Source organism: Monodelphis domestica, chromosome 2, assembly GCF_027887165.1.
Source record: "Monodelphis domestica isolate mMonDom1 chromosome 2, mMonDom1.pri, whole genome shotgun sequence".
NCBI lineage: Eukaryota > Metazoa > Chordata > Mammalia > Didelphimorphia > Didelphidae > Monodelphis > Monodelphis domestica.
In genome coordinates this window covers 241,454,526-241,477,613 of record NC_077228.1, presented here as the reverse complement: position 1 = coordinate 241,477,613, position 23,088 = coordinate 241,454,526, and the positions used below count along the sequence as shown (strand labels likewise).

Here is a 23,088-nt window from a genome sequence, read left to right as displayed (position 1 = left end):
GATGTTCATTTAGAGTCTACATCCCCAACCATATCCCACAGTTTTCCCTCTGAATGTGGATAGTGTTTTTTTTTTTCTCATAGATTCCTCCAAGTTGTTCAGGATAAGCAAAGATCTTTTGAGAATCCTCATGGATTGGTATTGAGAAAAACACTGAGCATAAATCAACCACAGTGAAGTATCTTGCCTGACTTGGAATGGAAGAAATTATAGCAGCTGGACTTGGTACAATAGGGTGTATCTTTATCACATAATAATTTACAATTCTTAAATCCTGTATGAATCTATATACCACTTTGCCATTTTGATCTAGCTTTGGCTTTTCGTTTGGAAGAATAGCTGTATTATATTTTGAGAAGCAAGGTATTATGATCCTTTGTTGGAGTAGGGATTCAGTGATTGATCTGATGCCCTCTATTGCTTCTTTACTTAAGGGATATTGAGGTACACACGGAACTGGTTCTTCCTTAGTCCTCACCCTTACTGGAATAACTGATTTCAATAGACCTACATCAGTGGAAGACGTTGACCATAAACATAAACCTTTAGGGATATCTTCAGGTATAGGATAAATTGAATCCAAGTCATCTTCTGTACTCACTGAATCTAAGAACAGCAATGGAAAAGCTTTCAGAGGTTCTTCTGGTAGATGTAATGAGATATCACCAGTATCAGTACATTGGATTGCTGCTCTTACTTTACATAATAAATCCATACCTAAAAGATTCATGGGACAGTCTGGCATACAAAGAAATGTATGCTCCACAGATATAGGACTGAACATAATCATTTTTGGTTGTAATTTTGCTACTCTCTCTGGTTTACCAGTAGCTCCTATAACTTCCATTGTACCAACAGCTCTACAATTCTTAGGAAGACTTTGAAAAACTGATTTACTGGCTCCAGTATCAACCAGAAGATCATAAATCTGATCTCCTATAGTAACAGACACATGGTTCTGTACTGTTTGGAGGTTGAAATGTTTCCAACACTGGTTCCAGCACAGTAACATCAGTACAAAACTCAGTCATTTCCTGACCATCCAACTTTACATCTGCTTGAACTGCATGATATCCCCAGGATTTTACATCTTTAACACCATCATCAGCTTTTACACTATCATTGGTCCTTATACTCTCTACCTTGGTATCATTGCTCTCATTTACAATCCCATTATCATTATCTAGTTTACATTCTTCACTAGGTGTACCATTTTTATCCTTTAAATCAAAACCATAATCATTATTCATAAATCTTTTTTCCTTCATGTATGTTTCCATTTGATCTAGTTGTTGCTTCATTAATATTACCATCTGTTTTAGTTCTGAATCTTTGGTTATCCATATTAAAACAGCCTTAAACCCATATCCAATAATAAACAACACAACTCTATACTTATATACAATACACAAACAGATACACAATAAAGGAGTATAGAACCGGACAGTTTGTACAGATAATGAATATAGCAACCTTTAGGAAACAATTTGAAAACAATATAAGGGATATGTACAATATATTCCCAAAACACATACAAAAAATCCTTTAACATGTCCCCAGAGGTGTTTACATTCATCAGTAAACTAGTATATACAACAAAATTAGTATTATTATACTCCACTATGATCACTTTGTATCTATACACAATCAGAGAAAAATATTCAACAAAAAAATCCAAGATGGTCACCTAGTCCATGTGTCAGGGAATTTAAAAGGTTTAAATGTCTCTTAGAGTTCTACCAGAGTCTCAGTATTTCGTTGTCCTCACCTTTGGAATATTCCAACTGCTGAGAGAAAAATGGGATCTTCCCAGCCTCTAACTGTCTTTTGGCTTTTCAACTGCTATATACTTACACTAAAGTCTATTCTCCTAAGTTCTATACTATCCTGGCTCTGCCAAAACTGTTTCAATGGATATTTAGGGGAAAAGGGAAAGGTTTGTAGGAAGGGAGAACACACAAATAAATAAGTTTATTAAGAAAGATGGAATGATGGGGAAGGAAAGTGGATAATGAACCAACTTATTATTAGCCCCAGATACTTAACCCACTATAGTTATTTTTTAATTTTTTAATTTTATATTTTTTATATTATTATATATATTATTTAATTATAAAAATTTAAAAAAAATTTTTTTTATTAAAATCCTTACCTTCTGTCTACTACAGATACTACAATACTACACAGTATTGGCTCCAAGGCAGAAGAGTGGTAAGGGCTAGGCAATGGGGGTCAAGTGACTTGCCCAGGGACACACAGCTGGGAAGTGTCTGAGGCCAGATTTGAACCTAGGACCTGCCTCTCTAGGCCCGGCTCTCAATCCACTGAGATACCCAGCTTCTCCCACTATAGTTATTTTCTAAGCTTAACCTTGTCTAAACTACCTAAAGTTAACTAAGGATAAGTCCAAACAGGGAGCCCAGATTCTCACACAGAGTCCTTGGTGGGTCAAGCAGCAGAAATCCAATTGTAGTGTCCTTAGAAGCTCCAAGGAAGGGAGAAATTCTTTTCCAAAATCACTCTGTCCACCAGAATGAATCGGGGAACTTCTTGTACCCCATACTAGGAATGTTCTTCTTCCTTTGCCTTTGCCTTCTGGGGCCCTTCAAGTATCAGCTAAAATCTTATCTTTTACAAGGTAAAAATCAACATTGATTTTAAGACAGAAGGGAAGAATTAAAAAAAAAAAACATGTAGAGGGTACCTAGGTGGCACAGTGGATGAAGTATTGGTACTATAGTCAGGAGGACCTGAATTCAAATTTGACCTCAGATGCTTGCTGTGTGACTCTGGGTAAGTCACTTGAACCTGTTTTCCTAAAAAACAAAACAAAACAAAATACTATGTGGAAATTTGAGGTATAATTAGATTAACAAAAATTTTGTTACCCACCAGGCAAATGATGCATACTTTCCCTGATCTAAACTCAGTCCCAGTGTCCTTTTCTGCCCTGAAACATTGATAGGGCTTATATTCACAATGTATTCTTTGGAAACATTGCTGAACTCATGACCTCTGTCCTCCAACAGGTCTCCAGTATATGGGACAGTGTCCATTCTTGCTGAAGATCAGTGGTGATTAAGGCAATGCCATAAAACTGAGTCCTAGGGTATGAAAGAAGACTTCAGACTGACTATTCTTCCCGTCTCTCAGGAAACTGCTAATTTCTGTGGTTTCAGCATCTCTCTGGTTTTTTCCCTTCATCTGCCTTTCCCTCCATTCTGCTGCCATTCTCTCTTCATGAGAGTTGATTTCATGGGTAGGGTGGGCTTCATGGGTAGGGTGGGCCTATGAAACATCCTAACTTTATCCTTGAAAAATCAAAACAATCCATCATGACTATTGGAGCCTATCAAATCCTATTGATGGAACTGTATATTATAGAAGCAAGTTGCTTCTAGCTTCAAGAAGATGAATGGTGAATATATTCGTGCACATACACACATACTTTTCCTATAGTGTAACATAGTTTCATGACCTTCTAGAGTGAAAGGAACCTTTAAAATCACTTGTCCAAACTTTATTTTATAAATAGGATACTGATGCCCAGAAATTCTAGTCATATAACTGATATTCATATATTCCTTTACAGTTGAGAAAGCACAGTTCTTACATTATTCATTTGTATAGGTTCTAGGTATTGTTGTCATCCTTCAGTCATGTCCAATTCTTTCAAATCCTGTGGTCCATAACACACCAATGCTGTCCATGGAGTTTTCTTGGCAAAGATACTGGAGTACTTTGCCATTTCCTTCTCCAGAGAATCCTTTTGTCAGGTGAACAGAAGTTAAGAGACTTGCCTGGATCCCACAGTATCTGAGGCTGAATTTGAACTCAGGTCTTTCTGGCTCCATGTCTAGAGCTCTACTCAGTTAACCACATATTCTGCCTCCAATATTGTGCATAGACATTTATGAATAGGTTTTCTTTCTGAAGTGAGGAAGTCTCCTTGAGGACAAGGACTGTTTCATTTTATTTCCAGGGCCTGGCATATAGTAAATAGTTAATAAATATTTGTTGATTCATTCTTTCATTTGATTCTCATGATAACCTTATGTGGTAAGAAATGCCAGTATTATAATCTTAATTTTTCAAGTGGGGAAACTGAAGGGAAGTTATTCACTGAAGGTCACAAAGTTGGTAGAGAGCTGGGACTAGGACCTGGATCTTCTGACCCCTACTCCAATGCTTCTTTCAGTATAGTATATTATGTGCCCATTTCTTATTTTTTATATTTTTTTTCCCATGGTTACAGGGTTCACATTTTCTCCCTTTCCTCATCCCCACCCCCCTCCCCCATTTCTTAAATCCCTCCTTGAATACCTTTAACTATGCAAGGTAGAAATAACTGTTGGCTAACCATATGTTAGTGTGTATTTGTGTTTATGCTCACACTCAATTATTTGCATGTGATCTATCCACTTTATCAATTATTAGTGGCAATTCTTTTAAATCCTCAGATGTCTTCTCCCTACCTTAAGACATGCTTCTAAATTACCTTCTTTGACTGTTAGCTTAACTATCAGCCTAAACAATGAATAATTAATTACTCCCTTCTTTGCAAAAGCAGGAAATTATGTGTGGGGACATTGCCAATAATAATAGCTAATATTGATACAGCATTTATTATTATTATATAACCATGCATAGAACAAAACACTTTAAAATATTATCACATTTGATCCTCGTTACAACACTAGGTGGAAGGTGCTATTATGTCCATTTTATAGATGAGGAAACTGAGACAACAGAAGTTAAGTGACTTGTCTAATGTCATACAGCTGGTGTTTGAGGCTGGATTTGAGCTCAGATCTTCCTGATTCCAGACTCCAGGCACCACTTAATGATAAATATCCCACTTTTATGGTATGTTGATTATTTATGTTATACAAATTTTTCCCTGTCTTTTTTATTCTTTGTTATTAAAAAGGCTCTCTGGGAGGGGAAAAGGCAAAGTGGACAGAGTGGGAAATATGGTTGTTGTGAAACAAAGGATATTTCTAAAAAAAAAAAATTATATTAAAAAATGTTCCCAGACCATAGTCCAGGGTCCTGGCAATTCTACATGTCGTATCTGAGTATCAGCTACTAGAACAATTTTGTGTGTTTTTTTGTGTTTTTTTTTTTTAGTTAACCCTCCTTCCACTACGTATTGGTTCTAAGACGGAAGAGAAGTAAGGACTAGACAATAAGGGTTATTAAGTGACTTGTCCAGGGTCATATAGCTAGGAACAATCTGGGTTCAAATATGAAACCTCCCATCTTCAGGTCTGACTATCCACTGAGCTACCTTGCTGCCCCCTAGAAGAAGTTTTAACATGAAATTAAATCGAGGGAGTAGGAAACAAGAGTACCAGATAAGATGAAATAATATTCTCTTTTTTCACTAAATTTGATCCTGTACTCAGGCTTGTTTTCTTTTAAGCGTGACCCAATTCCTCTCAGATGTTCATGTAAGGGCCAGTTATAGATGTGCTATTATTATAGGAGAGAAGGATGAAAGCAGTTCAGTGAAATGGAACGAGTACTCTGTGGGGAGGGAGGAAGATCAGGAGAACTGAATTTTAGTCATAACTCTTCACCTAACTAGCTGTGTGACTAGCTATTTTACCTCTCCGGGACTTCTCTGTAAAATGAGTGGGTTGGACTACATGGTCTCTAAGATCCCTTCCCAATCAAAAGTTATATGGAAACCTTTTGTTTTAATTTCATTTTTTAAAATTATGAACTTAACAATTATAAATAAGTATAAACACTTCAATAATGAAGAAAAACAATCATATTTGAAACTAATAATTTTTTAGAAGTATATATTACAATGTAGTAAAAAAAAGTTTTTATTGACAATGTAGGAGCAAAATTACTCTATTTGTGTCCTCTTTTGAACTTTTTTCCTCTGCATATTTAATGTTTTATTACTTTTTTTTCTCCTATCACTATCCCTACCCTTGTCGCCCACCTCTAAGCCCTTTCTTGGTTTGTTTGTTCTTTTTAAACCCTAATATTTTATCCTAGTAACAACTCTAGAACAGAAAGACAAGGGTTAAACAGAGGGGGTTAAATGACTTGCCACATAGTTAGAAAGTATCTGAAGCAAGGTTCAAACTCAGGTCCTCTTGAACTCCAGGTCTAGCACTCTATCCACCATGCCACCTAGCTGTCTAACAAAGCCCTTTCTTGTAACAAGTATGGCCAAACAAAACACATCAACACTTTGATAATGTCTAAAAATACAACTCTAATCTGTTACCTCTCATCACTATTTTAAAGTCTTGGAAGAGTCACTGCTTTGATCAGAATTCTGAAGTCTTTCAAAGTTATTTTCCTTTAAATTTTCATGGTCATCATGTTTTCTTGGTTATTCACTATTCACCATGTAGCAGTTTATACATATTTTCCCAAATTTTTCTAAATCTTTTATTTTCATGTTCACTTACAGTACAATAATATTCATTATATCCATATACCTCAGTTTGTTCAACTATATACCACAGTTGATAGACATCTTTGTTTTCAACTTTCTGCTGCAACAAAAAATACTACTCTAAACATTTTTGTGTATGAATCTTTTTCTTCTGTCTTTGACCTTTTTTGGGCTACATGTATATATCAAGCATGCATGTAAGATACAGCTCTACATTTTTTTTTTTACAGAGCAACTTCTTATTGCAGGATTGCATGTGGTAGTTGGGTGCCTAAAATATTCTGTCCTATTCCTGTGGGACAGGAGAGGCTGGGCACAGTTCTGAGGAAGAAGGCTGAATATAGGTTTCAGATCTGGCTCCAACCCACTTCACACAGCCCAACTTTATGACTGGCATTGCAAATGTTTGACAGTCATCTCCTCCCAAAAGGTGTGTCTTCAAATTGAAGAGCTCCATTTTTATCTTATTAATATTGACTGGTTCTTTTGGAACAGAAGTAAAGGAGTGACAAGTGGTTATTTACTGTCCTTAACTAAGTTCCTGATCCTATAAGGCTGTTTCCAAAGCAGCTAAGATTTTTGAGAGAGGTCTGGAAGGAGGAGAAGCAGTATAATATTGAGTTAAAAATTCAGACACCAATGTTGACCACTAAAGTTAAACAAACATGTCTAATATTCAGAGTGGTTGATTCTCTAAGAGGAATTTCTAAGGAATTCATGGATAGTTGTACACTATCCTGTGACTTGATCTCCCAGAGATCTGCCTGATTGACCAAATCTAAACAGTGTATATGTATAAGTATATATTTTCTCATTGTGTGGGTCTGTTTACATCTGCCTCTGTTTTAGTGCCTTTTTGGTGTGTGTGTGTGTTTAGAAAGAAAGCTATTGGTTTCTTAATAAAATAACAGCTCCCAGCAAGTATGCTAGCCAGCTGTGGGGAAAATCAATACCACTGTTACAGGAATGCAGCCCTCATAAATTACAGGAGGAAAGTGAAATTAAACGTCCTTATGGAGGCATCCTGGAGAGCTCATTTACCCAGCAAGGGTAGCGGAAACTATAAAAGGCTATCACATGCTCTGTCTGTACAGCAGAGGAAGCAGAAACTGCAGGAAGAGGGGGAAAGAATTACATTTAAGGAGTTTGTGTAAACAGACAGAAACAGGAGAAAACTAGGGACATGGGAATTCTTGACCTGTGAATGAGTGATGGTGAGAGCTCTGGGGGCATAAGGGGCTCTCTTCTCTCCTTCCCTATATTCCTACACCTTGTAGGACAAAAGAGAAGCTGTCAATAGCCAAATTCTCCCACTGGGCAACAGAACATTTGTCCTGTGGCCTGTGAGATAATGGTAACATCTATCCATTCATTCATTCAACAATTCCTGAGCAACACTGTGCAAAACATCGTTAGATTTTGTGGAGGGCTTCTCACATGGCAAAAAAAAAAGCAAGTATTTATGCACAATATAAATGTGAATTGCTACTAATATTATTATTTTAATAATGGCAATGTAACACCTGGGGCAACTCCTCTTAGATGTGGAGCCAGAAGACTAGCTACCCCAGGTTCAAAATACTCTACATGTCTACATCTAATCAGTTATAACTCATGAATCCTCTCCAATGATTGATTTTTTTTTCTCTCAAGGACACATTAGTTCATTAGACATTTAATGAAAAAGTGTAGAGAAAAGTTCTGCCATAGAATATTTGCCATCCCACCCCCAGACTTAGGGCTCACTGTGTTACATGCAAATACCAAAAGCAGAGAAACTGATATTCATAGAGATCACTCAAGAAGGGTCTGCTATTATTAATAAGCGTGAAGAGACAGCTTACATGTCTGATGTTGCAAAACCTCTGTTGTCTTTTTGTGATGTAAATATGACACTTAATGGGCCTGCTTATCACTGTGTCTGATGACCTTGCTAAATATCTGCCAGGGAAATTGCTCCTTTAGGCTCTGCTAGTCCTTTTTGGTCTCACCACATAAGCTCCTCTGGTCTTTTTTTTTTAACTCTTATCTTCCATTTCAAAATCAATACTAAATATTAGTACCAAGGCAGAAGAGTGGTAAGGACTAGGCCACTGGGGTTCAGTGATTTGTGCAGAGTCACACAGCTAGGAAGTATCCACCTAATTGCCCTTCAACTGCCCTTGGTAATTGCTGTTGTATGTAATTCCTGCCATCCCATTGCTCTGCTAGTCTCATGGCATCTCTGGATCCATCTTGTACTTACTATGTGCCAAGAATTATGCTAAATAATGGAGAAAGAGAGAAAGAGAAGGAAAGAAAGAGAGAAGGGAGGGGGAGAGGGAGGAAAAAGGAAAGAAAGAGGGAAGGATTTGCAAATCCAAATAAAAAAAATAGTCCTCAGTTCTCAAGCAGCATACATTTGAATTGGGGACACAATATGTAAAATGTTTAGATACAAATGAAATATATGCATATGTATATATTTAATATGCTTTGGTATGGGTCCAGAAGATCCCTATTGAACACTATGCCTTTCTTCTAAGAGCATTAATGATGAGCTGGCAACATCTGGTCTGAATTAGTACTTTCACATTTCTGTGACTCAGAATCCTGTAAGAATAATTTAGGGTTGTGACCTAATCTAAGTTTGATTTTTGGTCACCAGGGGATATCCCAAATAAAATACCCAAGTTAGTTTGGAAATCTATGGTGGCTTAATCAATATAGAGGGAAGAAATCAAGGAGGAGAGGGAAAGGGTATAGGATTTCACCTGGCTGGCCTGTGCCAGGGGGAATTCAAAGTCCTCCACCACAAGGTTTCTGAAGAAGATTAGAGGCTTCTAAGTGGATAGTGTTTGGAAAGTAAAGGAGGAAAAATCAGCCTAAACTCCAAGAGAGCTCAGAAAAGACGCCTCACCTAAACTAGGTTACTAGGCTTCCTCCAGTATGGTATCAAGGGAAACTCACTGCTAAACTAGACAATAGCTGCCACCACACCAAGATGCCAAGATGCTCAGCAAGCTGCTGCCAGCCACCTCTCCGCCACAAAAGGGGCCGGAGAGATGAAGTGACGCGAAGCATATAGACAGTTTTACATCACTTTCCTGCGTCTCACCTGTACCAATGGTAGCTTAAGTTTGACTTAGGACAGCCCAGGGGTCTCTTAGTTGTTTCTGATTTGTCATTTGCTAGCACAGGTCTGTCATAGACCATCCTTCTCAATACTCAATCCTTAAATAGGGGTGTAGACATTCCTGTTTTGTTAGACTAAGCAGGGTGGAGTAAATCTAAAGTTCACACTCCCTTCCTCAAACTCTCTTCTAGATTGTCTGTACAATTTTAACCAAAATTTCCCCAGGCAAAACCAGTATAGTTCTGATGTTTCTTCCCACCTAGTCTCCTCAGGTCCCCAAGCAAGACTACTTTTAAAAAATATTTTTGCCAACAACAGTGAGCTGAGTGTGTGTGTGTGTGTGTGTGTGTGTGTGTGTGTGTGTGTTTTGATTGAAAGTATAAAGAGAAGCAGGATGAGGCTTTCTTTGGAAGTTCTGTAAGTGCTAGTGATTGGGAAAATGTATATATTTACCTAGCTATTTTGGTGGGGGCATAAGAATTGGAAAGCTAGAGCTAGAAGGAACTTCAGACGTCATCTAGTACAATTCCATCAATTCATAGATGAGTAAACTGAGGCCCAAGGTCACACAGGTAGCAATTGGAAGAGCTGGGAGTTCAACCCATATCTAATACACTTTCCAAAATACCACAATGCCTTCCCAGAGCTGGGTTCCCTTGTTCCCAAACCAAAATGCTCCATTTTCAAAAGTCAGAATTACCATACATCCCTTGTTTATTTCTAGATGTGAAAGGTCAATTATAATAAAACTTTTCATATAAGGCCACAGGACAAATGCAAGGGCTAAGGATAAAAGTATTGGACTAAAAGTCCGAAACTTTCTGTTTCAATGACAACTCTAAGACAGAAGGGTAAGGGTTAGGCAGAGTTAAGTGACTTACCCAGGGTCATATAGCTAGGAAGTATCTGATGCCAGATTTGAACCCAAGTCTTTCCAACTCCAGACCTCTCCATTGTACTACCTAGCTGCCAACCCTCAGGTTTTGTCTTGACTCCATTTATTAGTTCTATTACTTAGACAGATAGATTTTTGATTTTGGGCAAGTCCTGTCTAAGTCTCAGTTTCTGTTTTTGCAAAATGAGATTAGAATAGATAGTAGGGAGGAGTACAGTGGTGGAAAGAGCACTGGTTTGAGAGGTAGCAGCCTTGGGTTTAAGCTTGACTTAGGACAGCCCAGGGGTCTGTCAGCTGTTTCTGATTTGTCATTTGCTAGCACATGTCTATCATAGGCTATCCACCTAGATACTTAATCCTTAAGTATGGATATAGACATTCCTGATTTTGTTGGACTAAGTAGGGTGGAGTAATCTAAAGTTCACAATCCTAACCAAGTTGGAGACCTTACTCCCTGCACTTAGAACAGAAAAGAATAAATGAAAAGAATTAAAAGAACATCAAGGGCCTATTTCTCAAGGGCCATATAATCATAGAGAGGAAAAAGACCCGGATGCCTTTCTCCTTAAAGTATAATTTGTGACTAAGTGCTGTTAAGTGAGAGTCACCTTCTACTGCCAGACCAGAATGCTGGAAGTCTGAATCACAGAGTCTAAAATTTAGAAGAAACCTCAAAAGTCATCTAGTTCAGTTTCTACCTGAATCAATAATCCTTTGTCTAGAATTATTGAACAGAGATCTTCCAGCCTTTACTTCAATGTTTCCACTGGCAGGAGCTCATTACTTATCGAGGCACCCTATAGCTCTTCTTCTAACTGCTGGAATCAACTTGTCCAAGCCCTCATGGTCAATTTCTGGAGTCAACTGGCATTTGCCAGGCACTCTCTTTGAAGAGTTCATAAAGAACACACATCAATTCAAATGAGATCTCCTTGAAGTCTGCCAGAAAACATATGAATAACTTCTTTTACTTCTTTGGTCCCTTGATGATTCTGAAATCTTATCAATGTGGGTAATCTCTTCAATAGTTCAGCTCACAACCCAGGCTTGTCTTCTTATCCTGGGTGACTCTTGTCCATATGCTCCATTCAATCCTCCTCAAAAGGTCAATTCCATACTCTGAGATCCTTCCTTAGGATCTCAACATTATATGAACATGGGCAGTTCATCAGCTCTCTTTCATTCTCAATAAATAACCAGCCCATCTCCTTTTCCAGTCTGTATATTCCCTGGCTAATACCTTTTATGCTGATTCTCCTATACTTAATTGATTCCTTATTTTCAGGATCAAGTATAAAACCTTCTGTTTGACTTTTAAAGCTCTTTACAAACTGACCTTGCTCTACCTTTATAGTCTTTTATTTTACTCTTCTTCATATATTCAGATTCAGTGATCAAGACCTTCACCCAAGATATTCCATCTCTAGATCCCCATGTCTTTTCACCAGCTCTCCCTTATGTTTAGAATGTTCTTCATCTCCTGGTTTCTGCTAGTTTCCCTAGCCTCCTTCAAGACTGAACTTAAATCCAATCTTCCAAGAGACCTAACCCCACTTCCTTTCACACTATAAATAGCCAAGTTGTATATTGTCTCCTCCATAAGAATATGAACTCCTGTTAAATTTAAATTAAAATCCAATAACTCCAAGTATTATATTGTATAATATTTATTAGTAATCACTTGAAGTAGAAGAAATTAAAGAACAAAGTACAAAACTTAAGTATGACCATATGAGTAAAATTCTTCTGCCTGGCACTACCCAACCACCACAGCTGCTTTCGTAGGAGCAGAGAGAGAGGGTAGAGCTACACAAAACATGTCTTCCCTATATTAGTTACATAATGTAGATACGTAAATGGGATGCTGGGAGAGAGAGTCCTGGGGAACAAATTCTAATTACACACTCCTCTGGCACAGGGACTGTTTTGATTTTGGTTTTGTGGTTAACTGACCACCCATTTCCTTACTGGTAACCTACTAATGTCCACCGTTCATTTCACCATTGCCCATTGAATGATATATTGATGGGAGAAACAGAGGGAAAGGTAGGGAAAGGAAAGGAAAGGTAGGTAGCCAAATCTCCCTAGCCCCCTGAGCCCTGGTAGGAAAATTGACCAGGCTTTTCTTTTCTAGTATATAATTATGCTAAGGAATCAAATTAAATCAAGCCAGACTCTAGGGATAGCCAGATAGGTTTATTTGGGCCAGGAAAATAAAGGTTTTGGAAAGCTAAAGAAAATTAGATCTCCAGCCTGGGGCTAAAAGGGTCTCAGGGCAAAAGGCTCTTCTCCAGAAAAGGCACCAAAACCAGAGCTTCTCTTCTTTTTTTTTTCTGCTTGTCTTAAGCAGAAGCATTTGGTTTTGTTGTGAGGAAGTCTAAATTATGGAAAAGTTTGTGTGTATGACTAAGGTCCAAATTTAGAAATAGTTGGCACCCTTTACCTGGGATAACTCTGTGAGGAAGCCATGAGGGAAGGAGACAAAAAGGAGCAGAGAAAGGTAAATTCTGTCAGTTATTGTGGGTAATACCTACAATAGGTTAGGAGGTCTAGTTGCCATTGAAGAAGAATCAATCCAGTTGCTTCCTCTTTCTAGTGGTCAGTCATATTCTAGAGACTATGTGACTAATCTTTTCCTCCATCAATGTGCAGTGGTTAATGAGAATGCTTTCTCTTTCCCTTCCCCCTTCTTTTCCCTGGAAAATTCCATTCTTTTCTATCTTGTTGCTACATAAGAATACTCCCATTACTATTGGCTTTCTTCATGTCAATGAGGCAGGAGTCTATTAGTCAGTAGCATGGCTGCCCCCTGGAATTCCATAACTTAGCCCTACTGTTTAGTAAGCTAAACTGAGACTAACAGAGTACAAGTTGTTGTTGTTTTTTTGTTTGTTTTGTTTGGTTGAAGGTTTTTTTTTTTTTGTAAAAATAAATGCTAGGCAAGAAAACAAGGAATTTTTAAACAACTGCTTAAACAGGAAGTATAATCTCATTTCTAATCCAGTGGTAGGTTCTATCTTTTAACACTAGCTCACTTCCTGGACCAGATACCTTGTTCCCTCCCACTCCTGTCACAGGTGATGTGCTGTATTAGTGGAAACACAGAAATGGAAATAGAGACCTGGTTTCTAATCTTGACTCAGCTACTACATAATCTTGGGCAAACCTCTTTTTCCTTTCTAGGCTTCAGTTCTCTCACGTGTAAGCTAACAGTGTGTTATTAGGTCATTTCTAAAGTAGGTTTTTTGGTACCAACATTCTGAGTTCATAATTCAAGATAATAGTTATTGTCTGTAGTGAAACATAGATCAAACCACATTGTACCCCTCCTCAACCCCAGCCTCTTTTGGGGCAATGTGTGGGAAAGAGTCCTTGAAAAGAACTTAAGAGGCCTCAGATCATATTGAACTCTGGAATTTACTAACAGTATGACCACAGGTAAGTAATAACCTTTCTCAGCCTCAATTTCCTCACTATAAAATAAAGATGATAATACTTCTAAAGTCCTACTTCATGAGGATGTGAGGCTCAAATGAAATTATATTTGTAAAGTGCTTTCTAAAACTTAAAAGTACTACATAATGTCAGTCATAATTATAGACAATAAACTATAGATGCTTCAAAAACAGAAACGTAAGAGAAATGGGAGATGAATTTGTAGCCTGGCAACCTCAAGGTTCAGGCACAAACTGGCATTCTGTTATAGATTTAAAAGGTCAGAATTTACAGGCCTAGCACAACTATTTCCTTTAACTTCTCAATGGGATTTGATTCAATCAGATGATCTCCCAGCACATAGCCAACAGCTGAGGTGAAAGGTGTGGGGAGAAAGAGGTAAGGCAGGGGAAAAAGTGATCATTGAATTTGTGGTACTTCTAAGAAAAGATGAGCTTATGTAAGGAAGGGTATGTCACTGGGGTGCTTTCGGCAAGAAACAGATAATATGAGGGCACTGGAGACCAGAGGTAAGGGGAAGAAGTTATGCCTTAGAATGGGATGGAATTTCCCTTAAAACTTTTGGTGAATCTTGCCTTCTTCTTTTCTTCTCTCAGATACTCAAGGGAAAAAAAATCTTCTCCATCTGAAAAAATAGGACTCAAAAAGAAAGGGGAAGCTTTAGCCCATTTGCTCTTTTGTCCAATTCTAGAGAACCTGAGTAAAGAAGGGGAATTGGTAGAGGGGGAAAAGGGGCAACAATGTAAGCCACATTTCTAGTTCTAATACACAAACCTACCCAACCTTACTCTGTCAGTTGAGAACGAATTTTCCCTCTAAACCCATAGAACTGGCTTAATCTTTCCCTGGCCCCTTTCTCTATGCCTTATATGACAAGAAGAATCTGGCTCAATAATAAAGCCAAAAGGAGGCTGGAGAAACTTAATACTGATATTCAGACCTGCTAAAGTGCTTTATATGCATTACCTACACACATCAATTTTGGGTGGTGGTTATAGTTGAGGTAAGTGAGGCTCATAAAGGCTCAAAAATAATTGTGATACAGCCAAAATACTCCCTTAACTACTCCCCCCACTTTCTCTCTCATTCTCTTCTCTCTCTCTCTCTCTCTCTCTCTCTCTCTCTCTCTCTCTCTCTCTCTCTCTCTCTCTCTCTCTCTCTTCTAAACCATCATCATTTAGGGGCATCCTCTAAATTTTGCTTCAATGGAATCTCCTGAATTTGTCTTTTCTGACTATTAGGGTCCAAGTTGCGGACCACCCAAAGGAGCACACGAAGACAATGCAATTCAAGCAAGGGAGAGCCTTTATTACTAACACACTATCACTAGCATGCTAGGGGAAAGCTCAGCAAAGCAGTTCTGTCCTCCCAGAGTTGGGACCCTACATATATAACTCACAATATTACTTAACCTGGATGATTGTTTAAACCCTAGAGCACTTTATGGCTAGTTATTTCGCTGAAATGTTGCAATAGTCCTGAAACACCCTATGGTCAGTTATCTGCTGAAATGTTTGCAATTGGGCAGCATAGCTGGAGGATGTGTTTATCAGATGGGTTGGAGGTCCTGTGCCCTTTTTTCCTTTACTTCATGACTACATAGCCTGCTTCTGGTTTTCACATCTATGTTCTTCCTTGTTCTTTTTATGTTTTAGATAATGATTACAACAGCCCTATCAATCATTTAATCAAAAGTCACTCCTGTTACTTTTTTTGTTACTATTTGCCTAGGTTCCTCCCTAAATCTTGTCCTTTTTTTTTTATTCCTGAGCTCCAGTTTCCCATTTAGCGTCATCCTCTACCATCAGGAATTAAGATTCAATCATGATGATCCTTTGGGAAATACTAATAAAAACTCATATTCATATGGTATAGCCCTTTAATTTTTGGATAATGTTTTAAAAGTGTAACAAGCTGACTGGGTTTGCTGGGGAAGTGGGGGGGGGGGATTATGCAAAGCTTAGGTTTTGTTTAAGTTTTAAGTGTTTCCCAAAGCGGTCTACAGAGACTCTTTGAGATAAATAATCCTTGTACAAGGTACATCATATATAGAACAGCTGCCAACTGGACAATAAGCCTAAAGCATACTCTATTATCTGGGAGATTTGAACCTTGAGAGACCACAGTTCCATTTTTCCAAACCTGAGTTTAATAACCCTTATTTTGAGGATATATATAGGCTCAGGGTTTGCATCCTTTGCTTGCCTCATGGGGTCCGTGGCTTATAAAAAATCTACTTAGGAAATGATGCCCTGAAAAGGTACAAAAGGGTTCTCCCCACTTCCTTCCTTGCTCAGGTTCTCACCAGGTGCCAAGCTGATGGAAAAGATCCAGGCCATTGCACAGAATGTCTCTGATATTGCCATGAAGGTGGATCAAATCCTGCACAACAGTGTCCTGCACAACAAGGGTGAGCCTTGCTACCAGTCTCTGGATGGGAGATGTTTGTCATTCTCTTAATGCACTCATTTCCATCTCTAAATGTTTTCTGTGTAGCCTGACTCCAGAAAGGGTTGTGGCAGGTTCTGCCTCACAAGCTGAGCAGATTCTCCTAGGTCAGGTTATAGGACTGAGCTGCCCAAAGGTGGGACTTTTGGAATGTTAGGCTTCAGGGAATTGGTGACAGTTGTCAACTAGAAAAAATGCAGAACTATTAAATAGTCAAAAATCACTCTTTAATCAAGGGAAAAGGGGTTAGCGCTACTAATACGACAACAGAGCTGCTTCCCAAGACTGCACAGAGTCAAGACACCCTGGTCACTAGCCCCTAGGAGTGCCACTGACTCAGGATGGACTCCAAGGAACGAAAGAACTTGGGGAACCTATATACCCTTTGGGAAATCCAGGGGCAGGGAAAGATGATTGACATTACTATGGCTACAAGGGAAATGGGAGTGTTCAAACTACACTGACAAGATACAATCATAGCTAGAAGCTAGGGTGCAAGAAAAGGGGGATACTTACAAAGTTACTAAAGGATGGTTCATGCCCACAGTCTGACCTTCCTGAGAGAGGTTTTAATACAATAGGGGACACTACCTAAAACAAAGAATGTCCTTAGCATATGCTTATCTCACCCATCCAGGATTATCATTTCCCTTCAGGGTAGATTCCTCATGGGAAACGGGAACAAGTACAAGCTTTTGGGGTCTCCAATCTACAAGCTAAATCTAAAATTGAGGTTCATCAGATCCCACCAGGCCACAAGTTTGGGATTCCTACATTCCATGTTGACACAGTTGATCTAGTTGATCTTGAATCTCACCAGATTCAAGGTTTAGCAGAGCAACCTCTCCTATTCCCTTCACCTCTGAACCCTGTCAGAAAAATAAATTATAAACTTGGATGAGCAACAAATGGGAAGGGGGGGGTATTAATGACATTTTACTAATTCATACCAAATAGTGGTCCCTTGCTTTTGTTAGGGTCCGAGTTGCGGACCACCCAAAGGAGCACACGAAGACAATGCAATTCAAGCAAGGGAAAGCCTTTATTACTAACACACTATCACTAGCATGCTAGGGGAAAGCTCAGCAAAGCAGTTCTGTCCTCCCAGAGTTGGGATCCTACATATATACCTCACAATATTACTTAACCTGGATGATTGTTTAAACCCTAGAGCACTTTATGGCTAGTTATTTCGCTGAAATGTTGCAATAGTCCTGAAACACCCTATGGTCAGCTATCTGCTGAAATGTTTGCAACTGGGCAACATAGCTGGAAGATGTGTTTATCAGATGGGTTGGAGGTCCTGTGCCCTTTTTCCTTTACTTCACTTTCTATATTTGCTAAACAAGATCACTCAGAAGAGATGAAACCCAATCCTATAACTACCTGAGAGGTTTAGGCTTAGAAAGATTTTGAGAGGGTTAGATAAAAGGTGTGTGTAGGGTGGAGTGGGAGGGGAGAAAATATCTCAAGGTTTCACTAGGCAATACTCAGTCCCACAGTATGATAATGGGATGAAGTTTGGTCTGCCAACAGTGCCCAAGTCTGTCCCACTTACTCTAATAATTGGATGAATAGTTAGTTACTGCCTAATCAATGTCCATCCTGCTTGACCATTGAGACCATTATTCCCAGGAGTGAAATCCAATTCCTAAGGAAGTTAAACAGGAGATAGGATGGGAGAGGATAAATATCTGTAAGAGGGATTGTCATCTGCTTATTCTGGAGAGGAGTATCATGAAAATGGTGGCCCACCCCCTTGAACATAGGCATAGTTTACATGCTTGAAATTCTTTTTTGAGAAGTTAAGAGCTGAAAAATATATCTCCCCTTCACCCTCTAGAATAGATCGGTTTATTCCCCTCATTGTATTCCTCCTTATCTTTCTGAATTATCTATTGTCTCCCCCATCCTCTCTCAGTGTCTGAAGGCCAGCGGGATCAATGTGAGGTGCCCAATGACCCTAAATATCCAGACTGCTCTGGTAAGGTAGAGGTAAGTAAACATCAAATGCTCTAAGGAGAGCATTTTGTGGAGAATCCTTCAGTCAAAGCTACTTAAAAAAATAAAATTATATTGGAACATGTAGTAGAACTAAGTGATATTGCAGAAAATGCTAAATACTGAAGCAAGGAGAAGGACAAATCCTATCTTCAAAAGAGTTGGGAGTTGAGAGGACATGGGCTCAAAGCTGACCTCAAAGACTTCCTAGCTCTGTGACCCTGGGCAAGTCACTTAACCCCCATAACTTGATATCAAGAAAATACAAGATTCTTCTTTCTACTTTAAACACCAGCCTTGTGACTTCACACAAGCCATTTAATCTCTCCACTTTAGTTTTTTCTTTTTTTTTAACCTTTTTGTTTTAGTAGTAACAGAAGGGCAAGGGCTAGGCAAATGGGATTAAGTGCATTGCCCAGGGTCACACAGCTAGGACTATCTGAAGCCAGACTTGCACCCTGCTCCTCCCTATTCTGCGCCTGACTTTGAACTGCCTAGCTGCTCCTCTCTTTAAAAAACTCCATCTCACTTTCCAATCTGTTAAATGGGAATATTAAGAACTATAGTAGTACCTAACTTGCAGGGTTAGTATGAAAGATTACTGAATAAATGTCAGTTACTGCTTATTATTCAAATCCTGATTCTACTATTGATTAATAATTTCATGACCTTGGGCTAGTTACTTAACCTCTTTGGGTTTTACTTCCTTTATTTCTAAAGTGAAGAAGCAGGGCTAGATTAACCTAAAAGCCCCTTCTAGTTCTGACATTTTGATAATGTTGCTGCTCTGGTTAATCAAGTGAACTCCACCCCTACTCCCACTCCTCCATCCCATAAACAATGCCCCTTCTCTGCTAGAAGTATGCCTAAGGCAAAATTTGAAAATTGCTCCCTTTGAGTATGTCTGTCCAAAGGAGGCTTTGTAACTTCATATGCAACTAGACTTGTCACAAAATGATACGTAGGTGCTCATGGGAATGGAATTTTCTGGCATGAAAAACATATGCATTTTTTAAAAGTAATTTTTAAAATGTCCTTTTGTTGAAGCTTCTGTGCTCTCTCTCTCTCTCTCTCTCTCTCTCTTTCTCTCTCTCTCTCACTCTCTCGCTCTCTCTCTCCCTCCCTCTGCCATCTCTTCCCCCTTTTTTATTCCCCCCCCCTCACACACACACATATTCATCATATTTTGGACCTCAGCACATTTGGTTTAAAGATGCAAAGTCAGAGGTACATAAAAGAAGCAGGACAACTCAAATATCAATTCCCTCTCTTGGGTTATATCTGGAACATTGTGTCAGGCCAATGTACATTACCCACACTTGGACCAATGAGGCTTTTTTTTTTGGCCCTCACCTCTCCAGCCATACCAGCTCTCAACGTGAAGTGGGGCACTTCATAAAATGAGTCCGGACACCCCAAAAATTCAATTATTGGAACCATTATTTTTTGATTAATAAAGAATCTACCAGCTGGGACAGACTTCCCTAGTGAAAGCTGTATCAGACTAACATTATAGGATAGCTTATATAGGTTACAAGATACAAAGTTATTTTCTTGCACATACAGGTTCTTATTTGACAATTAAACAAACCTTATTACAAACACAGGTGTGTGTGGTCAGTGATGAGTGGACAATACTCAGGTTATTCAGGGGTTGTTTACTTTCACATGTACTTAATCACTTATCCCTAGTTAACTATATGTTACTTTGCATATAGCATACATCCTGACCTCTTTGATATTCCTGAAGTTCCTTTGTTTCTTGACCTTCCTAATTCTTCTCTAGTCAAGTCTGCACCTGCATAAGCTGCTTGACCTCCTGGGGGCAAGGGTACTGGGTCTATTCCCTAAAAATGCAGGAAGGGATTGATCTGCTTTATCTTCTTCAATTTTATTATCTTCCCTTATTGGGACTACTTCAAATGGGTTCTATAGCTGGTCAACCACTGTAAACCACAATATCTGACTACTAGAAGTAAATCAGATTGTATCACAACCACCACCATTATTAAGAAAAATTACTTTCTTGTGATAAATTCACAAATGCCTCAAAAAAATTTAATGACCATTTTACTAAGAAACTATGGCAAAATAATCATAGTAAAAAAATAAATGATCAACTAAGGAAGTTACAGAGGATACACTTCTAACTTGCTGTAGTGCAGGTATAAGGAAAGGCACTTTATTCTTAGCCCAAATTAGGTTTTGAAATATGTATAAATAATGGATAAAACCTATAAATATAACAAAATAATGGTTTATTTTAAGGTAAGGAAAGAAGAGAAGGGAATTAGGAAGATCTTATCTTAAACCCAAAACCAAATTGCTAAACCCCACTCTAATAATTTTCACTACCTACAAATCTAGATAACTACAACTAATTAAAATTTAACTCCCTTAGTTTATAAATTTGGGAAGACTTGAAAGTTACAGGAATAAGGGCCAACGGAAGTCTCACTGACCATTGTCCTCTTGAGCCTGACAGGAGTCCTAGTGGAAATCACAGCAGCAGCAGGAACACACAGGAACAGATACTGATTCACTAAGAAAGGGAAGTAATTGTGTTTAACCCACACAGTCCACCTGTGGAGTTTAAACCAATCTCAGCCACTTTTCAGAAGGTGAAACTTTCTTGAAGGTAAGGTCTCAGTCTCCTACTCCAGAGAGTAATTCCAAAAACTGCTTCTCCAGAGTCAGTCTCTTCAGGGTTCCAATATTCTCTCTCTACCTCTTAGTACTTCCTGCTTTCAGCTCCTGCTAAATCCCTTATAACAGTTTGGACTGATACCTTATCTAAATGTAGTGAAATCTTCAGTCTCTCCAAGATCCTACCTGTTGGTTTTCTTTTTAGCTAGGGGCCTTCAGGTTGTCTCCTTGATTTTGGCCTCTACTTCACCTCCATTTTGTAACTACCTTTGGCCCTCCCAGATCCTGTTCTATTCCTCATCCTTATCCCCTAGACATTGACTTTTTTTTTTAACTCAAGTTCAGTCAAATGACTCTCCTTGTCTCCAGAAGCCTCTCCCAGTATATCACACCCTCCTTCTGAGGATCAAACTCTGGACCTTCAGCTTGCTAGACTGATGTACTACCTACTTGGCCAAATCTTAAAGTCTATTGTTAGTCTAAGAGGCAGTGAAGTAGAACTTTCCATCAGGGAGAAACTCTTATGTGACAAGGTCAAAACCTGGGGGTTCCAGATCCCACTAGGCCACAAGTTTGGGTCTTCTAGATTCCATGTTGACAACATTTTTCAATCTAGTCTTCCAATAGGCTTTAGGCCATTCTGTACTGACCTTCCAACTCCCTTATCTTGAGTATTTTTATGCTTTCTTGCTGGAAATCTCATTGTTAGCATTTGAAAAAAAATTTCCATTTAATTCAACAAATATTAAAGGCCTATATACAAAGCATTTTTTTAAGTGAAAGGAAGAAAATTAACACAGTCCTTGCTCTCAAAGAGTTTACAAATCTAATGGAATGGGAATGGTGACAGGCTATCACATGAACTCAAATAAGAATGGTGCAAGGTGGTAGGATCAAAGGAAAAGTTAAAAAAAAAAAAAGAATCCTATACCCCCACAGAATAACTGAGGAGAGGGAGAGATTGTTTTCAGCTCCAGAGGTCAAGGGTAAGGTTCATGGAGGTAACCAATCTTAGCTTTGAAGGAAAATAATGAAAAAAAAATGGTAGGAAGTGTGCTAGAGTACAGACTGCACATATATAGAGAGAGCAAGAGAAGATAGAAAAGTAGCGCATCGTAAATTTGGCTAGAATGTAGTGTGAGTGAATGGGAATGGTGGATTTTTTTTTTTTAGGCTTCTCAATAGAATATTCACTATATGATTGTTAAGTGAAACTTGCCTTCTCCACCTATTCTCAGTTTGCCTCTTGTATTGTCCTTTAGTGGCCATCTTTCACTGAAGCTTTTCCACATGAAATTAACTTTCTTTGACTGCTAGAAACAGATTGCCCTTATTTTCATGTTTCAAAGTCTTTTGAGTCTCTTTTGAGAGCCATAAATTTCATTTTTCTAAAGTAAATGTCTTTAGCACTTAGCTCATTAACAAAACAGAAATGATTACCATTGGCATATGCTCCCTTTTCATCTCTACCTCCTAGAATTCCAAGCTTCTTTCAAATCAGTTCATCTGCCACTTCTTTCATGAGGCCTTTTCTGATCTCCTATCATTTGTTGTTCAATCATGTCTGGCTCTTTGTGACCTCCTTTGGTGTTTTCTTGGCAAAGATACTGAAGTGGTTTGCCATTTCCTTCTCCAGATCATTTTATAGATAAAGAAACTTAAGACAAACAGGGTTAAATGACTCACCCAGTGTCACACAGATGATAAATGTCTGAGGCCAGATTTGAACTCAGGAAAATGAGTCTTCCTGACTTCAGACCCAGTATCCATTATATAACCTAACTACCTCCCCTGTTACTAATACTCTCTTTTCAAATTACTTTTTATAGGCCTTTTATTTATTTACTTCGGTACCTGTTGTATGCCCCTTATAGAATATAAGCTTCTTTTTTCTTTAAAACTCTTACCTTCTGTCTTAAAATCCATACTAAATATCAGCTCCAACACAGAAGAGCTGTAAGGACTAGGTAATTAGGGTTAAGTGACTTGCACAAGGTTACACAGCTAGGAAGTGTCTGAGGTTACATTTGAACCCAGGTCCTCCTAAATCCAGACCTGGTTTTCTAAGTACTTAGCAACCTAAGTGCCCCAAAATGTAAGCTT

General features: G+C 38.6%; 1 protein-coding gene across 3 annotated transcripts in view; it reads left to right on the top strand.

The window, feature by feature from the left end:
• MGAT5B (alpha-1,6-mannosylglycoprotein 6-beta-N-acetylglucosaminyltransferase B) overlaps positions 1–23,088 on the top strand; it is a 253,842-nt gene that overhangs the window by 156,777 nt on the left and 73,977 nt on the right. For all 3 annotated transcript variants that reach the window (XM_056814244.1, XM_056814243.1, XM_001371284.4), the window contains 2 exons: positions 16,188–16,300; positions 18,260–18,333. In XM_056814244.1, coding sequence (XP_056670222.1) covers positions 16,188–16,300; positions 18,260–18,333 — 187 coding nt within the window. The remainder of the gene's footprint in view (positions 1–16,187; positions 16,301–18,259; positions 18,334–23,088) is intronic.